Genomic DNA, 24,486 nt, shown 5'->3' on the forward strand with positions numbered 1-24,486 from the left:
AAATCAATGATATTTATAAATCCATTAAATGACTACAATTTCAATCATATAAGGTACAATTGATGGCTTTTGATTATCATTTTATAGATAGTTTATCGGGGATTAAATTTATGTTTCAAGTATTGATTCATTTTGACTTTGTATGGTCGTAAATTTTGGGTTTATTACTCATGGATTTTCTTTTAATGTAAGTAAAAAATAAACTGTTTATATCTGTTCAGGATTAAAATTCTTATAACTATGAAAAATATCATTAGTGAATTTTTTCTAGAACTCATTAATATGCATGAAATATTTGACACTGGACATATCACAACATACATTCATTTTGCTATTAATGTAGTCATTGTTTTATCTTAACTTGTAATTTTTTGGAAGAAAACCACATTATGGCTTATATCGAATATTATTATAAAACATGATATACTTAACAGAAGTAGTGGAGTTTACAAAGCAGAAACTGACAAGTTGTTTTATTGTCTAGTATGTAAAAATCAAGATCTAAGTGATATGTCTGATTTTCATGATTAATCTGTTTACTTAGTATATTGGTTTTTAAAACTCAAGCATAAGTGATATACATAATTTATACTAATCTATACGAACAGCTTAAGAATACTTATGTGTTTAGTATGTAGTTGTTAACAAGTCCTTAAGATTATATATCTTGTAAGCTATTTGTATTGGATCATGTTTGTATATTTCATTATAAAACAAGAAGTAGATTATTCAACATAAACTATTGTCATCCACCAGATGAAGATCAGCGATAAACATGATTTTATCATGATAGCCACTATTGATAGGTGTTATTGGGGATTAATGAGTTAAAGGCCACGTTAACATGTGATGAGAGATCTATGATACTTTGTTGAATTACAAAATTAATACAGTATGTATATACAATTCCATTAATCGGTAAAATGCAACTTTTGTAAGGTACATGCTTTCCTTTTTAGAATAGAGTATATTCAATTCTGTGATAAAAGTAGCATACATATTTTATCTCTGTCCAATCAGAGATCATGGTTTGAGGTAGAGATATCTTTATTCAACAAATGCACATTGCAAATAAATAAGGCTGAAATTAAAGGAAAAAGTACTGGAATTGCTGCAGGAAAAAGAAGCACATGTAAGACATTATTTATATTTATGAACAGACGGAGTTGTTGCATAGCTAAAGTCTGTATTCCTAAAATGTTAATTGAAAAGAGATTTGAAAAAAAATATTTATTATTTGAGGGATCTTTTTAATGAAATAGTTTCTCATATTTTTCCATGTTTTAAGTCTAATCATTAAATTCATTAATTCATTTTGTCAGAAATATTCATGACTCTCTAATTTTTGGAGGGAACATAGTTTGGCATACAACTTTTATTGCAGTGAAATTGGGCTTTAAATCCCTTTCTCAGTAATATCCAGTGGTTACTAATTGCCATTAAAATTGGTTGCTGTTAAAAAGAATTTAAAGATACCTTTACATAATATTTGATTTAAGAATCTACCTCAATTAGATGTTACCACAAAACTTAAAGAAGGTGATGCATTTATAATATTTTCTCTTTTTGGAATTATGTTTGGTTAACAAACACCAAAACTCCATCAATAATATTGTAGATTACTAGGTTGCATTTTGTACTGTTAAACGTGATATCAAGTTTGATTTAGATGTTACAGATACAAATATGTCTGTTATTACAACATTCTATTCAATAATAATATTATCATCACAATAACGCCACGTCACAAAGATAGTGGCCACACCACAAAAGGATACTTTTAACATTAGCTCAGTTCTGAACATTTTGGGGCTGCAGAAAATGAAATTTAACTTAAATGTGAAATACAATGTGAAAAATAATTAAATTTAAAATATAATGTGATCAATTATGTCACAAAATTAATTAAAACTATAAAGTCTCTCAATAATACTTTAAAAACTTCACTGTTCAATAATTAATCAGAAAGTGAAAAATTATGCTTGAACACTTTTGCAAGTCAATCTCATAACTGAAGTTAATTGGAACAGTCTGAACATTAACTAACTCCTTCAGGGCGCATAAAGTTCATTCACTGTCATCATTTTTACTTCGTATTTCCAATGGTTAGGGCTTTACAATAGGTTGGTAATTTTCCTGTGTCACAGCACCAATGTAGGTTAATAAGGGCTTTACAATTGGTCGGTTGGTTATTCCTGTGTCATTGCACCAATGTAGATTAATGATGGCTATTCAATTGATCGGTTTGTTATTCCTGTGTCATGGCACCAATGTAGATTAATGATGGCTATTCAATTGATCGGTTGGTTATTCCTGTGTCACAGCACCAATGTAGATTAATGATGGCTATTCAATTGATCGGTTGGTTATTCCTGTGTCACGGCACCAATGTTGATTAATAAAAAGGCTTTACAATTGGTCAGATGGTAATTCCTGTGTCGTGGCTCCAATGCAGATTAATGAGGCCTATACAATTGATCGGTTGGTAATTCCTGTGTCATTGCACCAATGTAGATTAATGAGGCCTATACAATTGATCTGTTGGTAATTCCTGTGTCATTGCACCAATGTAGATTAATGAGGCCTATACAATTGATCTGTTGGTAATTCCTGATTCATTGCACCAATGTTAGATTAATGATGGCTATTCAATTGATCGGTTGGTTATTCCTGTGTCAAGGCACCAATGTTGATTAATAAAAAGGCTTTACAATTGGTCAGTTGGTAATTCCTGTGTTGTGGCTCCAATGCAGATTAATGAGGCCTATACAATTGATCTGTTGGTAATTCCTGTGTCATTGCACCAATGTAGATTAATGAGGGCTATACAATTGATCGGTTGGTTATTCCTGTGTCACGGCACAAATGTTGATTAATAAAAAGGCTTTACAATTGGTCAGTTGGTAATTCCTGTGTCGTGGGTCCAATGCAGATTAATCAGGGCTTTACAATTGGTCGGTTGGTAATTCCTGTGTCATGACTCCAATGTAGATTAATGAGGGCTTTACAATTGGTCAGTTGGTAATTCCTGTGTCATGGCTCCAATGTAGATTAATCAGGGCTTTACAATTGATCGGTTGGTAATTCCTGTGTGGCGACACCATGGTAGATTAATGAGGGCTTAACAATTGGTCTGTTGGTTATTCCTGTGTCGTGGCACCAATGTAGATTAATGGATCGCATTGTGTATTGTTAATCGTGATCTCAAGCTTGATTTACAGACAACAATAACGTGACATCACAACCTGACATTTCAATTACCTTACTTACAAGGTGTACTTTAATATGCTTAAAAGTGACCTGGTGACCTGAGGCATTTTAAAAAGCCCTACTGGAGCCCTTAATATGATTGCTATTCTTCATTCTCTCTCTATGAAAATATCAATTCAAATATTACATTAACAGTAGAAGGCAAAACTTCAAATCAGTAAGATAGCATACAAGAATTCTTTCAAATTTTTTGAACACAAGAAAAGTTTGAGTTAGCTTGAGTCAATATAAATGATTTATAATGAATAGAGTTATCACATAACACCTGCATGTCTGTCACAGAGATAAGAAAGGCTAAATGTCACGATGTTTTAAACAAGTTGTTGCCCTTTTGACTGCTTGAATTAAAATTTCTTCAGGTAAAAGAATAATGCATGCAAGAAAATGTCTACCAATGGATAAAGTAAATTTTACTTTGGTAATAAATGACTTCATTTTATTCAACCCATTTTATACAGAAAGCTAATTTGGTTGTTCACTATGAATGCCAAATGTATCTATACATTCATCTTTGAAAACATTTATTTTAAACTTTAACTTGATTAAATACACAAGATTAATATTACATCATCTTTATTATTGGGATTTAGTGACATGGAATAAAAAGTGTAATCAGAAATAAAGTTTTATAAATGTTGGTTTGTAAGAACAGGAATTAACAAATATACAAAACATCAAGGATAAAGTAAAGGTAAAACAGTGTCCATGTATACAGTATTGGAATTCACTAGGGTCCAGAATCCTATAACAAATTGGAATTCACTAGGGTCCAGAATCTTATAACAAATTGGAATTCACTAGGGTCCAGAATCCTATAACAGTATTGGAATTCACTAGGGTCCAGAATCCTATAACAGTATTGGAATTCACTAGGGTCCAGAATCCTATAACAAATTGGAATTCACTAGGGTCCAGAATCCTATAACAGTATTGGAATTCACTAGGGTCCAGAATCCTATAACAGTATTGGAATTCACTAGGGTCCAGAATCCTATAACAGTATTGGAATTCACTAGGGTCCAGAATCCTATAACAAATTGGAATTCACTAGGGTCCAGAATCTTATAACAAATTGGAATTCACTAGGGTCCAGAATCCTATAACAGTATTGGAATTCACTAGGGTCCAGAATCCTATAACAGTATTGGAATTCACTAGGGTCCAGAATCCTATAACAAATTGGAATTCACTAGGGTCCAGAATCCTATAACAAATTGGAATTCACTAGGGTCCAGAATCCTATAACAGTATTGGAATTCACTAGGGTCCAGAATCCTATAACAAATTGGAATTCACTAGGGTCCATAATCCTATAACAAATTGGAATTCAGTAGGGTCCATAATCCTATAACAAATTGGAATTCACTAGGGTCCAGAATCTTATAACAAATTGGAATTCACTAGGGTCCAGAATCTTATAACAAATTGGAATTCACTAGGGTCCAGAATCCTAATAAAAATTGAAATTCAGTAGGATCCAGAATTCTAATTCAAATTGGAATTCAGTAGGATCCAGAATCCTAAAACAAATTGGAATTCAGTAGGATCCAAAATCCTAAAACAAATTTGAATTCAGTAGGATCCAGAATCCTAATACAAATTAGAATTCACTAGGGTCCAGAATCTTATAACAAATTGGAATTCACTAGGGTCCATAATCCTATAACAAATTGGAATTCACTAGGGTCCATAATCCTATAACAAATTGGAATTCACTAGGGTCCAGAATCTTATAACAAATTGGAATTCACTAGGGTCCAGAATCTTATAACAAATTGGAATTCACTAGGGTCCAGAATCCTAATAAAAATTGAAATTCAGTAGGATCCAGAATTCTAATTCAAATTGGAATTCAGTAGGATCCAGAATCCTAAAACAAATTGGAATTCAGTAGGATCCAAAATCCTAAAACAAATTTGAATTCAGTAGGATCCAGAATCCTAATACAAATTGGAATTCACTAGGGTGCAGAATCCTAAAACAAATTGGAATTCAGTAGGATCCAGAATCCTAATACAAATTGGAATTCAGTAGGATCCAGAATCCTAATACAAATTGGAATTCACTAGGGTGCAGAATCCTAATACAAATTGGAATTCACTAGGGTGCAGAATCCTAATACAAATTGAAATTCAATAGGATCCAGAATCCTAATACAAATTGAAATTCACTAGGATCCAGAATCCTAATACAAATTGAAATTCAATAGGATCCAGAATCCTAATACAAATTGAAATTCAGAAGAATATAGAATTCTAATATGAATTGAAATTCAATAGAATTCAAAATCCTATTACAATTAGAATTCATCAGGATCCATAATCCTATTACAAATTGGAATTCAGTAGGATCCATAATCCTATTACAATTAGAATTCTGCAGGATCCATAATCCTATTACAATTAGAATTCAGCAGGATCCATAATCCTATTACAAATTAGAATTCATCAGGATCCAGAATCCTAATTCAGCTCATCCTGAACATGCATGAAATGTTTGCCACTGAACATTAAGCAACCAATAATCAATCAATCAATCAAATTGAAATTCTGGAGTCAGTTTCACAAAAATACTTACAACTAAGATTGATCGTAAGTCATGAAAAATTCAGTATACTAACGATCAATCTAATACAAATAAGAATCCAGTAGGATCCAGAATCCACCTATTACAAATTGGAATTCAGTAGGATCCAGAGTCCTAGTACAAATTAAAATTCATTAGGGTCCAGAATCCTTTAACAAATTGGAATTGAGTAAGGTCTAGAATCCTCCTTTTTCAAATTGGAATTGAGTAGGATCCAGAATCCTGCTATCATCATTTTTTGTTTGTTTTCCTACTTATCAAGTGCAAACAGTAAACATTATAAATAGAAAAATAAATTCAGTTTGATCCAGAATCATACTAACAACAGTTTTAGTGATATCCCAGATCCTTCTGGGAATTTAGTATAATTCAGGATCCTCTCAGTACAAATCTGGATACCCAATTTCTACTACATGTTGTTGATAATGTAATTCTGATTTGTACTAGATTTTAATTATCATTTCAACTCTTAGATATTGGAATAATTGGTAGATAACTGTCATATTTCTGACTTGGTGCAGTTATTTTTTGAACTTTACCAATCTGTTAAATGATTTTTTGATTAACATTTTCCATTCAGACATAATCAAGGGTTTGTCAGACTAAATATGTAAGATGATTGTGAACAAAACAGATTTGTTAGGCCATGGTAAATAATTCAATCTATCATGTTTAAATTCTTTTTAAAATTGATGAGGTTGATAACAAATATTGTATTTTTTGTTTTGATGTATTTAAAATGTATTGACAGAATGTCAGTTGTGTCGTCTGCATCACTGAATGTAAGACGTGTATTCTAAACCAGTGATGCATAATTTATTTGAATGAATCTGTAGAATAGCTCAATGTCATTTCTTTCTGTTGTCCTTCACCTAGCTCACCTCATCATGGCTCATTTCTTTCTGTTGTCCTTCACCTAGCTCACCTCATTATGGCACATTTCTTTCTGTTGTCCTTCACCTAGCTCACCTCATCATGGCACATTTCTTTCTGTTGTCCTTCACCTAGCTCACCTCATTATGGCACATTTCTTTCTGTTGTCCTTCACCTAGATCACCTCATCATGGCTCATTTCTTTCTGTTGTCCTTCACCTAGATCACCTCATCATGGCTCATTTCTTTCTGTTGTCCTTCACCTAGATCACCTCATCATGGCTCATTTCTTTCTGTTGTCCTTCACCTAGCTCACCTCATCATGGCACATTTCTTTCTGTTGTCCTTCACCTAGCTCACCTCATCATGGCTCATTTCTTTCTGTTGTCCTTCACCTAGCTCACCTCATCATGGCTCATTTCTTTCTGTTGTCCTTCACCTAGCTCACCTCATCATGGCTCATTTCTTTCTGTTGTCCTTCACCTAGCTCACCTCATCATAGCTCATTTTTGTCTCACCTTCAACTTTTGTTGCAGAATGTGAGACATAGGAATTACAATCCAGTGGCGGCATAGCTATTTGTATTAAACTTTATAGTACAGAGGTAAAAAGACCTGGAGGTTTCATACATCGTATACAGATGTTTTATGTAGTGAAGTTTCCTTCTGTCATATGTCTGTTGTCCTTGACCTCATTTATATAGTTCAGCAACTTCACCTGTATCTTAATTGCTTCAATAACCAAATGAACCAACTTCTGATTATCCTTAATTGGACCTCTTAATATCCAAACCGAAACTATGGATGGCCTTTTAGTAAAATATAAAGCTAGTAATGTAGGGAAATAATGGCATGATTATCCTTAATTGGACCTCTTAATATCCAAACCTAAACTATGGATGGCCTTTTAGTAAAATATAAAGCTAGTAATGTAGGGAAATAATGGCATGATTATCCTTAATTGGACCTCTTAATATCCAAACCTAAACTATGGATGGCCTTTTAGTAAAATATAAAGCTAGTAATGTAGGGAAATAATGGCATGATTATCCTTAATTGGACCTCTTAATATCCAAACCTAAACTATGGATGGCCTTTTAGTAAAATATAAAGCTAGTAATGTAGGGAAATAATGGCATGATTATCCTTAATTGGACCTCTTAATATCCAAACCTAAACTATGGATGGCCTTTTAGTAAAATATAAAGCTAGTAATGTAGGGAAATAATGGCATGATTATCCTTAATTGGACCTCTTAATATCCAAACCTAAACTATGGATGGCCTTTTAGTAAAATATAAAGCTAGTAATGTAGGGAAATAATGGCATGATTATCCTTAATTGGACCTCTTAATATCCAAACCTAAACTATGGATGGCCCTTAAGTAAAATATAAAGCTAGTAATGTAGGGAAATAATGGCATGATTATCCTTAATTGGACCTCTTAATATCCAAACCTAAACTATGGATGGACCTTTAGTAAAATATAAAGCTAGTAATGTAGGGAAATAATGGCTCTTTTAACTATTACTTTATTTGGGACTTCTTAAGCATTCTGTTTGGTGTATGTTTAGGCTTGTGGTTGGTGTATAAATGCAATCTTTGTATTTACTGTACATGTTAGGATAAGGATATTGGTTTTGTTCATATACCCCATATTCATTCATTTTGTAAAATAAAATATCTTTTTCCTTTCTAATAATTCGTTCAAGTTTTTCCTAATGGAAGGAATTCAAGATTGGGGATACAATAAATATAGAACACTTTATTAAGATTTTTTTTTTAGTTAAAAGCATGTTATGAAACTTAGTATATTTTATAATCCAGAAGATTAAGCTTTTGACATTTCAAGGCTGTGGTAGAAAATGGTAGGAGTACAGAAGTAAACTTTAATTTGGACTCTTGTGTTTGCTTTGCCCATTCTGTCCCTATATGTCACTCAAGGATTAATTTTATGAAGTGTTGGAGGAGCTTATCAGATCAACATTACAACAGAGTTTGGTTAATATTAAATTCTGAGCTTTATTTTAATATGAGAGATGATATTAGAGATACCAGGACCAAATAAAAGAAATTAAAATATTTTTATACTTTAGAAAATGGAAAATTTTAGCTTGTTACAACATTTTATCTGTTAAAATCAATACATGTTTTTTACCTTTAGTTTCAAACAATACAAGTTTGACACTTTGTGATAATTTAAAGAAACAAATTGAATTCAAATTTTTTGCATATTGAATTTCAACATACTTGAAGAACTGAATACTATTTAATTTAATTTGACAATTTTTGTTAGACAGATGGCTCTCCTTTAACATAAAAAGCATATTTTGTTTTTCATTCTATCAAATATCAATTGATGAACTGTACACACAAACTTTTTAACATATTTGCACACAAAGTAAAAATGCTTGACAAAAATGAACAATTTTATTTACCTATGACAAAACTAGTTTAAAAGAACCTTCATGATATAAGAACTATATATTATACAATTTTTACAATTGCAGTGTACGTAAGAATGATTTTATGGAAAGATGCAAAATAACTGAAAGAAATAGTAAATGAAATGAAGAATTCATGGTTATTCTTTTGTTGAAATTGTTTAAGAGATTTTCTCCATATGTTGAGATGAATGAAAAGAATCGAATATATGTGGGACCAAACTATATAAATCAGATGCAAACAGAACACATTTCCAATTGAATTTATTATAATAAAATCTTTTAAGGTTGATACCCCTTTTAAAAAAGATTGAAAAGTGAAATGATTTGATCTCTTTGGAATAGTTTAATGATATATAAATTATATCAATAAAACCAGTAATTACAGGGAATTGTCATTAATCCTTAATCGTATTACCAAATGACATCTTTTTATGAGATCAACTGGTTCATGGAGTTTCTTTATGATTTATCTCTTCATTTTTACTGAATAAATTGACGTCTACAATCAATAACATTTCTCAACAAATCTTAAATAATATTGGGTGTAAATTTAATACTTAAATATAATTTATGTATATTAATTACCTCTGATTGGCCTTAAAGGAATTATCGGTAAATATTTTTAACACCTGAAGAATGCTTAGTTTACAGAAGCTATTGTATTATTTAACAAGGCTATTTTTAAAACATTCTACGGAAATCAAAAGAAAGGGAATGTAAAGCATTGAAATTTCTTTTGAAACTTGCCAAATAAAAGTCTGTTTAATATTTCATTTGATTCTTCAACATGTAGCGAACTGAATATTTTACTTTGTAATTGGAAATAAAAAGAACTGAATTGATTGTGTATGCAAATATAGGAATTATGAAAGTGTAATCTCTGTGTTTTCTCAATGGAAATGGAATATATTGTACAAATTCTGACAATATTTCAAACATAATAGAATGTTAGTCTCCTATTAAAAATTGATTGAGGCTATTCCATTTGTAGAAATGATATATAATAGTTCTGTTCTGTGTCATATTGTAAAGTGTATTTTTCATTTTAAAGGTAGGTATGTTTGAATTGAATATAGATTTTTTCTTTTGAATTTTACTAAATTTTTTTCTAGTCTTCAGTTTACATTAAATTATTTAGAAAAAAAAAACATTTAAAAATATTTCTGCAATAGCATAAGTAAAATATCTTTGTAAGCCAATGTAGCCCAAAGGGCAAGTGTGGGCTCTCTGAAACTGGCAATTCAGTTATAACTATGGAGCCTTATCAAGGTTGTGAGTCAATGAAGTAAAAATCAAATGATACAAAAAATAAAATCTGAAAGTGAAAATAACATAGTTTGAAGTATATATTGGTAAGTACAAAAAAAGTATCTATATCTTTTGAGTTCCCCCAGCCATCTTACACTGAAATTGGCCTGAGTTATCTGATAGTTTCTATACATGTATTAAATTTGTAATGAGGTATCCAACTTTCAGTTTTATATTACCAGTACATATGTACTCAAAATGAGTCAATATTAAGTAATTATGTCAGAGGAAGGATTTAGGCTCCTTGGAGATTCTATTTTTTCACTTCCAATTTCAGGGGTAAGTCAAAAGGGGTAAAGTTCTAATGTGTAGAAGAAATTTGGAAAAGTTAGATATCATGTGATTTCATCCCAAACTATTATTATAACAGAACACATATGATCATGCCATCTTCTAAAGTTTACATAACTTCACCTGTTATTTTTCCATTCTTAATAAAATAGCAAATTTCTTATAAGAATTATATAAGTACTTAAATTCTATAATCGGTTTGTTTATACCATAATAGATTTAAAACTTAAGTATGTTGAACTATTGAACTCTGTCAAGGTGGCAAAATGAAATGGAAAAAAGTATGTATGAAGTAAAAAGGAGAGGGGAGGAAAGGCATTTTTAAAGTGTAAGTGTATTGAGTGATTTTAATTTTAAGAAATACATCTTATCGTATTACATGTATCAACGCCAACTAATATTTAAGTCAATTTGAAAATAAGAAGATGTGGTATGATTGTCAATGGGACAACTATCCACCAGAGACCAAATGACATAGAAGTTTGTTTTGTTCATCAGAAATTATGTGTCTTTACCTACCCTTATCCCCTTCAGATGTTTTTAATACGTTATATATTCAGAATTTTATTTAAGTAAAATTTCAAGTTGTTTTAGATTATTTTCGTGATCCTATTTAAATTGAATATATCATGCATTATCAGTGCAGTTGCTTGCGTCAACAGAATTTAAAATTGTGAATGATTTTCATGATCCCTATAATAGAAGTGCCAATCGGAATTAATCTTCTCCTTTATGTTACGGTAGACCATATTGTTATTGGAAAATAAAATAGATTATCTTGTGGTCTTCAGCCGTTTAGGGTTTCGGTGGTATTTAAAACCATTGTATAGGTCTGTCATCACTACTCAAATTATTTGTCATCCATGTATTGTCTGAGAAAAAATTGTTATTATACTAGATTTATTGCACCTGTTGTCGTGTGTTTTAAAAATTACACTGGAAGGTAAATAGTAATTTAGATTTCTTTTATATTTTATAATTTTGTTTTGGAGGAGAAGAGAATTATAAAAATGCAATTAGATGGTAAAAATTATCTTGAGACAAAATATTAATACTCATGAGACACTCACAGAAAGAAAAGAGGAAAAAATCAACAAGTTTATATAAAGCGTGCAATATGGGGAAAAAAGGCATACTTATAACTAGATTAAGTCACGGTCATCCTGGATAAATTATCTGTTAAAAGAGATTGTCAAGTTACTGATACTGATATTTGGAGAAGACACTTTTATATTTGCTTTGGAGAAGACACTTTTATAATTTGCTAAGTACTGGAAGTTCATGTGACAGATTTTTTTGTTAGCGTTTTTTTTAATATTCTGTCTGGTATAAGAACCAAGCAAAAACTTCCCAAAAGGTTTACATTTTCAGTAAAAGTTGTATGGATTGCTGAAGATCAAATAAGTAATTGATAAAACTATATAATGTAATTAAGTTAATTGGTCTTCCAAGATAATAAATAATTCCTGGGGAAGTTATAACATTGTTATTAATAATTTTCTCTGAGATTGATATATTGATTTACCATAAAACATATACCACATATACAAATGTACTTAGGTATGATAGCAATGGAGTATTTCATTTAATCAAGTAGCTTAAAAATCTTTAACAATTAGTATTTAAAGATCAATACATTTGTGAAGTAAGTTGTTTTAAATCGTATATTGGTATCATTTGCACTAGATACTCTACAAATCCTTTAATAAAGTTCAAGATTCAAAACAAAATTTGTGTTTTAATCTGTAAAGCTGGGTTGAAGATGTGTCGTACAAGTTAAGTCAGAAACATTCTTAAATTGTTTCATATTTCACATGTCAGGGCCTTTTATAGCTGACTATACAGTAAGGGTTTTTCTGATTGTTGAAGGCTGTACGGTTGCCTATAATTGCTTACATCCACTTTATTTGAACTTTGGTGGATAGTTGTCTCATTGGCAATCATACCACATCTTCTTATTTTTATATTAATTTGCTTGTGTTTTTTCTAAAGATTATGTTTCAAATTTGATAAATAAAATGTAAACCTGGGGAGGGTTTTGAGAGGAAAAGATAAAGGAATGAATAAGATAGATAAAACAATAATTCTAACCATCTAACCTAAAAATCTGGTAATTGTATGCTTAAACAAAAATAAATAAGAAAAGACAATAATTGGACATTTTCAAATAGAAATATGCTAGAAACATTCTTGACTACTTCAGAAATACTATTGTAAGCAAGTACATGTAGCACGCTCTTAAAATTTTCCTTTTAAAATTTTTGTTTTAAGACTTCTTTTTACAATGTCTACATGCAGTAGTTAACATATAGGGAGATGCATTTAACTGTTACTAATGGATTTTCTATGTAAGACAAACTATTGAGACACATTTAAAGGTATAAAGACAATGACTTTCCCCTCATATGTAATTAATATTGTAGTAAGTAAGTTAAAGCAAAGGTAACAATGAAAATAACATTTTAATTTTTCAGGTATGCAAAATGGATTTTAATACAAGTTACCAGTATACTTGTGGATGATTGAAAAGGAAATTTGAATACTTATGTTTTTGTTGACCACAGTTTGTCAGTGACATGTTAATTAGCAGTATCCATTTACAAACAAGGGATTAATGATAAAAAAATAAACATGAGTATATCAAACCCTAAGTCAGTGACAACAATGTGTCTTTCAAAACCTAAATCAGCGTTATCAACAAAAAGTGCTAACGTACGTAAAACTAGTTGTTTATATAACAATCAGCGATATTGGAATAGACGCTGTCAAACTGCAGTGTGTAAGCCACATAGGCATGATAGAAGGATGGTGGAAGCTTGTTCTTATCATGTGGTTAGACAAATGGATCTTGAGGTATTACATCCTTTGCTTCTTTTAACTTTTTCCAACACTGCTCAAATGCAAAGTTTCATGTCAATATTAAATATCTGCTCCACTTCACCAGTATGACTGCACTTGCAACGGTCAAATCCCAAGCTGATGGTGGCAATATTTCAAATAAAAAATTGTACAGTACTTACTGTGACTTGACTGTTAGTGTTGCTCTCCACCAATTGCAATTTATTCAAAATTCTGACCAAATTGCAATTTGTTTTCTAAAACCAAACTGTTCAATTGGTCAGAAATTTGAACAAACTGCTGTAGAAATCCACAGTCAAGTCGTGAAAGTGCAAGGTGATAAAATAAAGCATACTTACAATCCTATAAGACTTTAATTCCACATCAATGTTATTATGAAAAATCAGTCTAACAGTTTCTTAAAATGTCCTGTACCAAGTCAGGAAAATGGCCATTGTTATATTATAGTTCGTTTCTGTGTGTGTTACATTTTAATGTTGTGTTTTTGTTGTGTCGTTGTTCTCCTCTTATATTTGATGCGTTTCCCTCAGTTTTAGTTTGTAACCCGGATTTGTTTTTATCTCTATCGATTTATGAGTTTCAAACAGCGGTATACTACTGTTGCCTTTATTTATGTTCCCTATGATATGATCTTTCTAGTTTTCATGCAAAATTAGAGTTTTTACCCCAATTTCACAGTCCACTGAACATAGAAAATGATAGTGCGAGTGGGCATCCGTGTACTATGGACACATTCTTGTTGATATTCATTTTGCCTTACTTAACAATTTTGCTTGTCATGTTGTCATTATTCCTCATAAGGATATCCAAAATTCCTTTATTTTTACAGTGGAACTGAAAAGTTAAGCCACAATCTAACATGCAAACTTACCACTAGTGAACCAACAAATTAAATTAAAGTGAAAGTCTACTTAAGAATTAAAAAAGAAGATACTGTTATCAAATTTACATACATATGAACAGAGTTTTTACTTGTTTTTTTCTGACAGAAATCCAGTTATTGATTCAGGGTTGTACGGGGGTAGGCAGCTCTGCTTCTTTCTGTCCAACAAAAGTTTTTCAAAAATAACTATGACTAGGGATGTCAACCAGTAATTTAGGACTCAATTATGGCTAGGTAGAACCAAGTATGGAATACCAAAATAATACTCAGCTAATCAGTTTCCTGTTTTTTTCTTCTTTTTATGAAATTGATTTTCTCATGAATGTTTCTCAGAGAATTAAATCGTTATCACTGATTGATCATAGTTAAAATATGTTTCGAAATTTTTGTGCGAAAATGTTGTTTAAAACCTCAGAAATATTCTGTTAGGAAATGCTAACAAAGAACCAAGATATATCCGTTTTAAGTCGTTGGCTACACATGAGTGCAGCTTTCCTAGGCTAAGACCTTTGCTATATACATGTGTCTAAGCCAGTCCTGCCACATTGGCACGCTAAGAGTTGATAATTTTGGCTGCAGAACTGTTACAAAGTTGTGAAATCTACTGTTGACAAGATAACATCAAATCCTATGTACCATATGACCCTTGTTGAATTTTTAAACGTATCGGTGATTTCTAATCATCACACCTTCGTTAATGTATTTTCTTTACAATTACAAAATGTAATTATTCTGACAACTCGGACAGTAGACAATGTTATAATGACAGGCTGGTTGGAGCCTTTAATTGTTGAGATCTGACCACTTGGGCAGAAGACAATATTATACTGACAGGCTGGTTGGAGCCTTTAATTGTTGAGATCTGACCACTGGGCAGTTGACAATAATATACTGACAGGCTTGGTGGAGCCTCTAATTATTGAGATCCGACCACTCAGACAGTAGACAAAGTTATACTGACAGGCTGGTTGGAGCCTCTAATTGTTGAGGTCTGACCACTCGAACTAAAACATTTGTTAACACAATATTCAAATAAAATTGAGAATGGAAATGGGGAATGTGTCAAAGAGACAACAACCCAACCAAAGAGCAGAAAACAGCCCAAGGCCACCAATGGGTCAACAACACAGCTAGAAAATCCCGCACCCGGAGGCAAGCTTCAGCTGGCCCCTAAACAAAAATGTGTACTAGTTCAGTGAAAATGGATGTCACACTAAACATATAAATAAACTAAAATTAAAAAACATACAAGACTAACAAAGGAAAGAGGCTCCTGACTTGGGACAGGCGCAAAAATGTGGCGGGGTTAAACATGTTTTGTGAGATCTCAACCCTCCCCCTATACCTCTAGCCAATGTAGAAAAAACAAACACACAGCAATACCCACAGTAAAACTCAGTTCAAAAGAAGTCCGAGTCCGATGTCAGAAAAGGTAACAGAAGAAACTAAGCAAAATAACAATGATACATGAATTAACAAAGGACTACTAGCAATTACTGACATGCCAGCTCAAGACCTCAATTAAACTGATTGAAAAATTATGTCTTCATCATATGAAAATCAAGCACAATCCCTCCCATTGTGGGGTTTAGTATCATACCATCATAAAATATATGAGAAGAACATAACCCGTATCAAGCCAACAACTGGTTTCAGAATAAATGTGTTTATTTCTGATGCAAAGACCCTATGAGTGAATAAATATTAATTCCAAAATATGCCATCTTTAATGACCTAACAACAGTACCGTAACTATATCCCTTCTGAATACGTCTGTTTAAAGGATTGGTTAGCTTTTGAGGTGAATGACGACATTTTTGTGCTTTGTATAGAATATTACCATAAAAGATTGGATGTGAAATACCTGAACGTATAAGATGTCTGCATGTTGATTTATATTAACAAATGATGTCCTTGTACCGATGATAAAATTTAGTAAATGTTTTGACTAGTTTGTGATATCGAAAACCCTGGTGTAATAACTTTTCAGTAATACAGAGATTTCTTTCTTTAAAATCAAATGCATTGTTACATACACGAGCGAATCGAACAAGTTGAGATATACATGGTGACAAGGGAAAAAAGGATAATTAACAACATGAAATGAAAAATCATCTCTGTTATTGTAAATTTTGGTATTAAGCTTCCCCTTAAAGATATAGATATCAAGATCCAGGAAAGGGCAGTGTTCATTGATAGTATTAGCTTTATTTTAAGTCAGTTCAGCAGGATAAATCTCTTTAGTGTACATACTGAAGCCGTTATTATTGAGAGCCAATATATCATCCAAACATTAGATTTTTGATTATGTCTCAAGGAGTAGCAAGGAGTACTTACAATTTTTACTGGTATATTAACTTAGAAAAAAATATTGTTTTGAGACTATGAAAATAAGGAGATGTGGAATGATTGCCAATGAGACAACTATCCTTCAAAGTTCAAATGAAGTGGATGTAAGCAATTATAAGCCACCGTATGGCCTTCAATAATGAGAAAAACTCATACCATATAGTGGGCTTTAAAAGGCCCTGACATGGAAAATATGAAACAATTCAATTGAGAACCAACGGCCTAATTCATAACAAAACAATTTACAAAAAACAAATATGACAGACATGAGCCATCGACAACCACTGAACTACAGTCTCCTGACTTGGGACAGGCACATAAAGAATGTGGTGGGGTTAAACATGTTTGTGAGCACTCAACCCTCCCCCTAACCTGGGACAGTGGTGTAACAGCACAACATAAGAACAAACTATAAAAATCAGTTGAAAAAGGCTTAACTCATCAGATCGATACAAAGAAGAAAAATATCAAACAAAAACACAGACCAGAAGTGGCAGTGTATTTATCCATCACTCATCACTAACAACAAAAAAGATACTAAGTACAGACCTGGGAGTACTCGCAGTAACTGACAGCTAGTTCAAATTTTAATTTTTTTTAGGGTCACAAAGCAGCACTCAACAATGCTGTACTGGTGCTAGGTATCCATAGGTCTAAATCGGAAGTGGATGTACATAGTGTTCAGTCTGATGTCTCGCATACGTCTAGTCATTATATGCCAAGGGAGGTAAGTCTATTCCAGAGGTACAGTGGTTAATATTACAGTGAAGTACAACATAATTTCATATAAGTGGGTTAAGTACTTGAACTTGATTTCAGAAACTCCAAACATTGTTTGATACAGTATTGTAAACTATTGTTTTGCTTGTACTTTTGTCTTTTTATCCCTGCCTAGGATAGTAGAGGGCATATTAAAGGCTGATTGTTTCTTAGAATCTATAAGCAATAGATCACCTATTTGGTGTATAAAATGATTGGAAGGTGTACACATCCGACTGGCAGGGTTAATCTGACCTTGACCTTTTCATGGTTCATTGGACAATGTTAAATTTTTGCAGTTTTCTCTATTTCTCAGATATTATAAGCAATTTGGGCCTCTATATATGGTGTATGGAATGATTAAAGGTGTTCAATTGCTCAATGTTAAGATTACATGGTTTTGTCCATTTTTTGGATACTATAAGCAATAGGTCAACTATTTTTGGTGTATGGAATGATTGTACATGTCTCTCTGGCAGGGTTCATCTGACCCTTGACCTCATTTTCATGGTCCATTAGTCAATGTGAAGTTTTGATGGTTAAGTCTGTTTATTAGATACTATAAGCAATAGGTCAACTACTGTAAACCAACTAATTTTCCCAAGCAACTTATTTTCGTGACTGTTGCGGGTAAAAAAATAACCAAATATGTAAAACTTTCCTTATTGAACTACATCAAGTTTATTTGAAAATCGCGAAATGAAGTGGGCTAGAAAGAGATAAAAGTGAAATAAAGTATCCGCGAAAATAAGTTGGTTTACAGTATATTTTGTGTAAGGAATGATTGCATGCTGAACATGTTGTCTGGCAGGGTTCTTCTGACCTTGACCTTATTTTTATGGTTTATTGGTCAATGTTCAATTTTCGTAATGAGATCTGTTTCTCATATACTATAAGCAATAGGCTAACTGTATTTGGTGTATAGTATGTTTGTAAGGCATCTGTCTGGCAGGGTTCATCTGACCTTGTCCTCATTTATATGGATCATTGATAATGTATAGTTAATTTGATACTTGTTATAAAACCTTCATATTACACACTTTCAACATAAATTCATTTATGATGAGTAAAGCAGGCAAGACATTTTAGCGTTTGTGCTCTTGTTTTAAATTAAAGATTTTTTTTAAAAACTGGGTGAATTAAAGTTTGATAACTTTATATACACTTGACCGTCATGATGATGTATTCTAGTTTTGTGTGTTGTTTGATTACTGTGTAATTGATTTATACCCTACACCTTTTATTCATGTAATGTAAATCTGACATTTTATATGTTTAATCAATTTAAATATGAAAGGAGGCAAGTTTTTCACAGTCACGACTGTCATAAGAGATACATGTACCTAGGTAAATCCTGGTGTCTCAAAATCTCCAACAAATACTTAAAAATTGAATTTTTTTTTTATAATTTTATTGCGGAGTTAAAGCACAATTTGTATGAAGCTTTATTTTTAAAAATGTGTGCACGATCAAAGCTTTTACAATTCTATAAATTATAAAAAGAACTGTGAATTTAAAGAATTATATTAAGCTTTTTGTTTGTTTTTCTATGCATTGTTTTAACATTGTCACTGATAGCACGTGCACGCATAGCTGTTGTATTTTATACGGAAATAAAATTTGATATTGGAGTCCCTTTCAATTGTTATCTTCCAATCAAAATTACAGATTCCAATGAAACATACATGTAATGTAATTTTATGTATATCAAAGATACCAAATCTTCAACAACTAGCCAAAGTGTCTAAATAGGGAATATTAACATGATGTTATGTTTGACATCTAAAATGAAAGTGGGCATATTTCAAGAGAAGTGACTCTTCCACAGGCAGTGACATAAAGAGCATGCCAGTTGAGTAATCTTTTCTTTTTCTTGCAGAATTCCCAAATTTTACTGTCTGCCAATACCAGTGAAATACAAAGAGAACGTCGGACAGCTGGTCTTAATCGTGAAGAAACAAGAATACCAACAACAAAGTTACCAAAGAAAGGACTGATTAAGTTAACCTCACTGGATTATGAAATGCAAGATCCAACGTATTATGACAAATATAAAGATGACTTGGATGGTAAGGTGACAGGGTTATAAATGATAAAATGGTAACAACAGTAAAATATCTTTATAAAGCACTCACACATAAAGATGACTTGGATGGTAAGGTGGCAGGGTTATAAATGATAAAATGGTAACAACAGTTAAATATCTTTATAAAGCACTCACACATAAAGATGACTTGGATGGTAAGGTGGCAGGGTTATAAATGATAAAATGGTAACAACAGTAAAATATCTTTATAAAGCACTCACACATAAAGATGACTTGGATGGTAAGGTGACAGGGTTATAAATGATAAAATGGTAACAACAGTAAAATATCTTTATAAAGCACTCACACATAAAGATGACTTGGATGGTAAGGTGGCAGGGTTATGATTGATAAAATTCAAATTGTGTACTCCATGCAATTTGGATACTGTGATGTTATATTGTAAAAAACTTTATCTAATATGTATAGTATACATCTTTGTTGCCTTCTGTTATTGAAGACTGTATGTTGCCCTATTGTTGCTGAGAGGTTGCTCTGATTGACATATACCCCACATATCTAATATGTATAGTATACATCTTTGTTGCCTTCTGTTTTTGAAGATTGTATGTTGCCCTATTGTTGATGAGAGGTTGCTCTGATTGACATATACCCCACATATCTAATATGTATAGTATACATCTTTTTTGCCTTCTGTTTTTGAAGATTGTATGTTGCCCTATTGTTGATGAGAGGTTGCTCTGATTGACATATACCCCACATATCTAATATGTATAGTATACATCTTTGTTGCCTTCTGTTTTTGAAGACTGTATGTTGCTGAGAGGTTGCTCTGATTGACACATACTCCACATCACCTTTTATTAGTTCACCTGGCCAAATTTGACCTAAATTAAACACAATCATAATTGGGGTATCTAGTTTAAAAAATGTGTCCGGTGACCCGGCCAACCAACTAAGATGGCCGCCATGGCTAAAAATAGAACATAGGGGTAAAATGTAGATTTTGGCTTATATCTCTGAAACCAAAGCATTTAGAGCAAATCTGACATGAGGTAAAATTGTTTATCAGGTCAAGATCTATATTCCCTGAAATTTTCAGATGAATCTGACAACCTGTTGTTGGGTTGCTGCCCCTGAATTGGTAATTTTAAGGAAATTTTGCCGTTTTTGGTTATTATCTTGAATATTATTATAGATAGAGATAAACTGTAACAACAATAATGTTCAGCAAATTAAGATCTACAAATAAGTAATGGTCAGTTGGCCCCTTAAGGAGTTATTGCCCTTTATAGTCAATTTTTAACCATTTTTCGTAAATTTTTGTAATCTTTTACAAAAATCTTCTTCTCTGAAACTACTAAGACAAATTTAACCAAACTTGTCCACAATCATCATTAGGGTATCTTGTTTAAAAAATGTGTCCGATGACCCCGCCCGCGAACCAAGATGGCCGACATGGCTAAAAATAGTACATAGGGTAAAATGCAGTTTTTGGCTCATATCTCTGAAACCAAAGCATTTAGAGCAAATCTGACAAGATGAAATTGTTCATTAGGTTAAGATCTATCTGCCCTGAAATTTTCAGACCAATTCGGCAACACGTTGTTGGGTTGTTGCCCCTGAATTGGTAATTTTAAGAAAATTTTGCAGCTTTTGGTTATTATCTTGAATATTATTATAGATAGAGATAAACTGTAAACAGCAATAATGTACAGCAAAGTAAGATCTACAAATAAGTCAACATGACCAAAATTGTCAATTGACCCCTTAAGGAGTTATTGCCCTTTATAGTCAATTTTTTACAATTTTCATAAATTTTGTAAATTTTTGTAAATTTTTACAAAATATTTTCCACTGTAACTACTGGGCCAAGTTCATTACAGATAGAGATAATTGTAAGCAGCAAGAATGTTCAGTAAAGTAAGATCTACAAACACATCACCATCACCAAAACACAATTTTGTCATGAATCCATCTGTGTCCTTTGTTTAATATGCACATAGACCAAGGTGAGCGACACAGGCTCTTTAGAGCCTCTAGTTCATATGGAGTTTAATTTTAAACCAGGCAGATAAAATTCAAATGATTAGGCTCAGTAAGACCCCTATTTGGCCCCAAATTATAGCATTTTTACAAATTTGTTTAAAATGTTAACTTTCAGCTATTTATTGGAAAGTAGAATACTTTTTTTTACATAAATATGGGCTGTTTTTTTGACAATACAATGCACATGTATCAGGTACTAGCATCATTAATTCATGCAAAATTACTGAAATATTCACAATTTTAGCATTTATGCTAATTTTTAGACGGTTTTTGTTTAAAATAAATAGTGGATGCACTTATGTTCAGTCTTACTGTTTAATTATATGTTGTATTTGATGATAATACATAACATAAATAAAGGTTGAGACTGAACACCGATGTGGCCACTTACATTTGAGACAAAAACCATCTGAAAAGTGATGTTTTATGGCATATTTGATAGATTTTTCATATTTAAGCTTGAATTTGAATCAACCCAAGTAGACACTTTTAAAGTGTTTAAAAAATCCCAAAATTAGCCTTTACCGGAGCTTCTCCTTTGTACTGAAAAAAATCTCCATGATAATTCATAACAAATTTATGGTACATCAGTAAAAATTGAAAGTGAATCAGTACAAGACTAATAAACATGATAAAGCATACATATTGACATATAACTATTCTTTAAATTTAAACTCACAAAACAGAATGGTATTAATTTTATGGAATGTTGACTGCCAATTTTTTCAATAAAAAGTTGTGTCAGACTGTCATCAAATTTGTCTGCTGTATATCTGCGGGACCCCTAAGATTTGGTTATTAATACCTGTTACTTGTGTATGAGTTTTCACTATCAGAAGGTGTGGTTGTAAACAGATTTGAATCTTAAGCTTAAAGATCAAGATCACGATAATGATTAATAATTACATTGTGTAAAAAAAACAGTTTGGTAATCATAACAGGAAATACATTTTGTTCTAAATTAATTTATCAATCATTTGCCTTTTTATATCAATTTTATTTTCATTATGTTTATTAGTAATGCAATGTTATTTTGTTGATTCTGAATTGATTTTTGCATTAGATTTTATTTATTTATTGAATTAGAGGATAGTTGGATAAGAAAGAAGCCTCTGGGTCACATTTCTGAACCACACAAACCATTAGTTAAAAAGACTATGTTAGAGCACATGAAGGAAGGAAAGAGGATGTTAGAAGAGCAGGAGAAACTGCATCATGAACAGGAGGAGATAGAAAAACAACTGGGGGAATATACTATTGCTGATCTACACAAAAATCTAGTGGATGTCACAACAGTAAGTAAGGGAGATAACTTATGGGCAAAAATACTATTGCTTTTGTACACAAAAGTCTGAAGGAAATAAATGAGAAAGGGAGATAACTTGTGGACAAAAATACTATTGCTTTTGTACACAAAAGTCTGAAGGAAATAAATGAGGAAGGGAGATAATTTATGGACAAAAAGACTTGCTTTTTTTGTACACAAAAATCAGGAGGAAATAATTAAGGAAGGGAGATAACTTATGGACAAAAATATTTTTGCTTTTGTACACAACAACCTGGAGCGAACCCTTAAATTTATAAGGGATAACTTATGGACAAAAAACTTGCTTTTATACACAAAAATGTGCAAGAAATCTTAAAGTTGCTACTATCATTTATCTACACTGAAACCTACAGAAAATCACTATAAGGTAAAAGAAAACTGTAAAAACATTTTATTACTGGTCTACTTTTATAAGATCTAATAGAAGTAACTGTACTAAGGGAGACAACTTAAAATATACACAAAAACTTGACAGAAAGTCAAAACATATACAAACAACTTGAGTAAGTCAAATATTAACAAACAACTTGAGTAAGTCAAAATATATACAAACAACTTGAGTAAGCCAAATATATACAAACAACTTGAGTAAGTCATTTATTAACAAACAACTTGAGTAAGTCGCTACAGTTTCAACACAGATTGCATTTTTTTCTGGCCGAGACCAAATGCAAGACAAAGGTATTACAATCCGGCAGCAGCGCAAACTTATTTATTTAAAGCTTTATATTTCAGAAGGTAGAAGACCTTGATGCTTCATACCTTATGTAACGAAGTTTCTTGCTGTCATAGGTTCTTTGTCCTTGACCTCATTTTCATGGTTCAGTGACTGCTTGAAAAAAAATTAGTTTTTTTTGTTAAGTGTAATTCTCACTTTTTATAAGTAATAGGATAACTATTATTTGGTATATGGTTCATGTCTGTCAGGTAGGGTTCACCTGACCTCAACCTTATTCCATGGATCAGTGACCAAGATTAAAGTTACGTGGTCAAGTCCGTTTCTCAGATACTGTAAGCAATAGATTTTTCTGACCTTGACCTCAATTTCATGGTTCATTGAACAATATTTAGATTTTGTTGTGCCTGCGACTTCTGTTGCAGAAAGCGAGACAAACTGATAGTGATCCGACGGCGTTAACAAACTTCTTAAGAGCTTAATATTTCAGAAGCTAGAAGACGTGGATGCTTCATACTTTGTATATAGATGCCTTATGATATGTAGTTTCCATCTGTCATATGTCCATTGTCCTTGACCTCATTTTCAAGGTTCAGTGACTTCTTGAAAAAAAAGTTAAGATATTTTGTATTGTTAGTTTTTCTCTTATTATGAGTAATATATTTGGTATGTGCATACCTGGCAAGGTCCTCATGCCTGTCGGGCAGTTTTTACTTGACCTTGACTTCATTTCATGGATCCCTGAACAAGGTTAAGTTTTCG

General features: G+C 31.9%; 1 protein-coding gene across 1 annotated transcript in view; it reads left to right on the forward strand.

Moving 5' to 3' along the window:
- Window positions 1-24,486, forward strand: part of LOC127699081 (uncharacterized) — a 48,667-nt gene that overhangs the window by 19,571 nt on the left and 4,610 nt on the right. Inside the window, exons 7-11 of the mRNA XM_052202819.1 lie at window positions 1,500-1,539; window positions 13,366-13,628; window positions 17,468-17,593; window positions 19,505-19,694; window positions 22,808-23,016. Coding sequence (XP_052058779.1) covers window positions 1,500-1,539; window positions 13,366-13,628; window positions 17,468-17,593; window positions 19,505-19,694; window positions 22,808-23,016 — 828 coding nt within the window. The remainder of the gene's footprint in view (window positions 1-1,499; window positions 1,540-13,365; window positions 13,629-17,467; window positions 17,594-19,504; window positions 19,695-22,807; window positions 23,017-24,486) is intronic.

This window comes from Mytilus californianus, unplaced genomic scaffold (genome assembly GCF_021869535.1).
Source record: "Mytilus californianus isolate M0D057914Y unplaced genomic scaffold, xbMytCali1.0.p SCAF_4, whole genome shotgun sequence".
NCBI classification, from domain to species: Eukaryota; Metazoa; Mollusca; class Bivalvia; order Mytilida; family Mytilidae; genus Mytilus; species Mytilus californianus.